Below are 3,065 nucleotides of genomic sequence, written 5' to 3' on the forward strand. Positions count from 1 at the left end.
ATATATATATATATATATATATTTATTAGTCTTTAAAAATGTCTCGCGTTTATCAAATTTGGTGTATAATTTAAAATATAAAGTATTAACTTAAAGGATTGTACTTGATTTGTTAGGTCGCAAGTTTGAAATATATCTATAATATTTTTAATTTTATTTTTAACCGTTTTAAGTTTTTTGGGCGGGTTAACCCACAATCGACTCAAGTATCCATTTACTCTCACATATATATTCAAATTAACCATAATTCTCAACCCGACAATTCAGACACTTTAAAAATTAATCATCATTAATTATATATATATATATATATATAACTAATGAATTATTCAAATAACTCATTTATTAAACAAGCTTTTATATAAAATTAGAATAGATAATAATTTTTTTTTGTCTAATTGATATTTAAATATTGTGACTAAATATTTTTCGAATTTAAATTTTATCATACAAAATTTAAGAATAGTATAATCTTATTAATGAAGTTGAGAACGAAAATAATAATACGAGTGGCATATATGCTGATAAAGAAAAAAAAAACATTCTATAAAATAAAATTTTCATAAGGACAAAATTTATTGAATTTAACCATTTTACCTAATATATATATATGACAATTTTTTTATTATTAATTTACTATTATTATTTTTTAAATATGAGTTTATTTTTATTTCTCTAGACAAACCACGTCACACGTCAGATTCTCGTTATCTTAGGCCTTGTTCGGATTGGGGTTATTTAAAAAACCTAGAGAGAAAAAAAAATAATAATTGGTGATGATTTTGAGGAGGTGATAATTATTTTTTGGTAAAAAGACTTAAAGGGTATTGATATATATAAATAAAATAATAAATAATAATTTAAAATAGAGGGTATTTTAGTATTTTGGTTAATGAAATGAGTGATGTGATTGATGAGAAATAATTGATTGGAAAATTGATTTGGGTTGAGTTTTTAAAAAAACGCAAAAAAAACAAGTCCTTACTTACCTTCTATTTTCCTTGCATAAATCATTTATTAAATGAATATAAAAATTTCAAGATATTACATCGAATCAACCCAAATTCGAGTTACACATAGCAATCTTAAATTCTATTATAAATAATCCATTTCTTCCATGAAATACCTCCAGAAATCTGCTTACAGCATCTCCACCACTAACAAACTCCTTCTCTATCTTCTTTCTCACCTCCACTCTCTCTCTATCTACGGCGGCCATGGAAGCTCCGGCAAGAGGAGACGAAGAGTCCTCATATATCATACCACTCTTACATAACATTGACATAAAACAACAGAGTATTTATAGATCTAATGATAGTCAAACTGACGAAGAAGAAGAAGGTAACACCTCCTTCTTCAAAACCTGCTTCAATGGTCTCAACGCCTTATCAGGTCAGAATACTATTTCCCCTCCATCTAATTATCAAATCTAAACAATGGGTTCTCTCCATTTTCAACTAATTTGATCTGTGTATTGATTTAGGAGTCGGAATATTATCGGTTCCATATGCGTTAGCTTCAGGAGGATGGTTAACATTAGGCCTTCTCTTTATAGTGGCCAGTTCAACATTCTACACAGCTTTACTAATCAAAAGATGTATGGATATAGATCCGAGCATTAGAACATATCCCGACATCGGCGAATTAGCATTCGGTAAAAAGGGAAGATGGGTTGTTTCCATTTTCATGAACATCGAGCTTTATTTGGTTGCTACTGGTTTTCTAATTCTAGAAGGTGATAACCTTCATAAGTTGTTACCAAACGTGGGTAGTTCTCAGATGTTCATTATCGCGGTGTCTGTTATCATACTTCCGACGGTTTGGCTTAATATGAGTATCATGTCTTATATTTCAGCCGGCGGGGTAATTGCTTCCGCCGTGATTCTGTTTTCAGTGATCTGGGTTGGAGCTTTTGATGGAATTGGATTTCGTAACAATGGTGTTCTTTTGAATTGGAATGGAATATCCACTTCTTTGAGTTTATACGCTTTCTGTTACTGTGCTCATCCTGTTTTCCCCACTTTATATTCTTCAATGAGAGATAAGAATCAATTCTCAAAAGTTCTTTTAGTTTGTTTTTCTCTTTGCACGATTTGCTACGCATCAATGGCGGTTTTTGGGTATCTAATGTTTGGTTCAGGTGTTGAATCTCAGATTACTTTGAATCTTCCAACTGATAAAATAAGTTCGATGGTGGCTATTTACACTACTTTGGTGAATCCGATATCGAAATATGCTTTGATGGTAACTCCGATTATGAATGCGATGGAGAGACGGGTTCAAGATTTGTATGGGAAAAAAGTTTCGAGAGTGATGATTAGAAGTGGTTTGGTGATTAGTACGGTTGGGGTGGCTTTATTGGTTCCTTCTTTTGGAGATTTGATGACTCTTGTGGGAGCTTTCTTGAGTTCTTCGGCTTCTATTGTTCTTCCATGTTTGTGTTATTTGAAGATTTCAGGTGGGTATGGAAGAAGAAGAATAAGAACAGGGGTTGGATTTGAAACTGTGATTATTGTGGGAATTGTTATAATGGGTATTTGTATTGCTTTTGTTGGTTCTTATGTAGCTATTCAACAGTTATTATTTCATATGTAAGCAAAATTATTATTCACAAAATAAAACACTGTTTCTCAGTGTTTATGAACTTTTATATACTAGGTTGTTTGTTCTTCTAAGTATTTTTCTTTTGTTTTCCTTAGGTTAAAAATATATTCTCTAAAATCAATATAAAAAATTGTATTTTTTTTTGTATAACTTTAATGATAAAAAGTTTAAATTGTGAAATTTAAAAGAGAAAGTCTAAAATCTCAATTGATTATAATAAGAAGCCTCAATTTGATTATATATGACTATTTATAATTATCCTCCTAATTAAAGTTGTTGATAAAAAAACTAATGTTTATTAAACATCTAAATCAAATCCAATGGACAATCAATGTTTGTTAAAATTTAAAAAATATACAATTTATAGTTTATACCTAAACATTTATTTTAATAATTATATTTATTATTTGTGGATACAAATTTAATTGTATTATTTAATAATAATACTTTACTATTTGATG

At 29.2% G+C, this 3,065-nt stretch overlaps 1 protein-coding gene across 1 annotated transcript; it reads left to right on the plus strand.

Annotated features, from left to right (window-relative positions):
- Nucleotides 1-1,132: 1,132 nt before the first annotated feature.
- On the plus strand, nt 1,133-2,638 carry LOC124921212 (amino acid transporter AVT1J-like). Its single transcript, XM_047461841.1, has 2 exons — nt 1,133-1,392; nt 1,484-2,638. The coding sequence occupies exons 1-2, from the start codon at nt 1,218-1,220 to the stop codon at nt 2,593-2,595; spliced, it is 1,287 nt and encodes a 428-aa protein (XP_047317797.1). The 5' UTR covers nt 1,133-1,217; the 3' UTR covers nt 2,596-2,638.
- The last annotated feature ends 427 nt before the right edge of the window (nt 2,639-3,065 follow it).

The sequence above is a fragment of the Impatiens glandulifera genome, chromosome 1 (assembly GCF_907164915.1).
Source record: "Impatiens glandulifera chromosome 1, dImpGla2.1, whole genome shotgun sequence".
NCBI classification, from domain to species: domain Eukaryota; kingdom Viridiplantae; phylum Streptophyta; class Magnoliopsida; order Ericales; family Balsaminaceae; genus Impatiens; species Impatiens glandulifera.

Bases quoted from the DNA above. Each gene is read 5' to 3' on its own strand.
- LOC124921212 (XM_047461841.1), top strand. From the start codon at position 1,218: ATGGAAGCTCCGGCAAGAGGAGACGAAGAGTCCTCATATATCATACCA. The intron at 1,393-1,483 runs GTCAGAATACTA...GTATTGATTTAG, and splicing joins TGGTCTCAACGCCTTATCAG to GAGTCGGAATATTATCGGTT.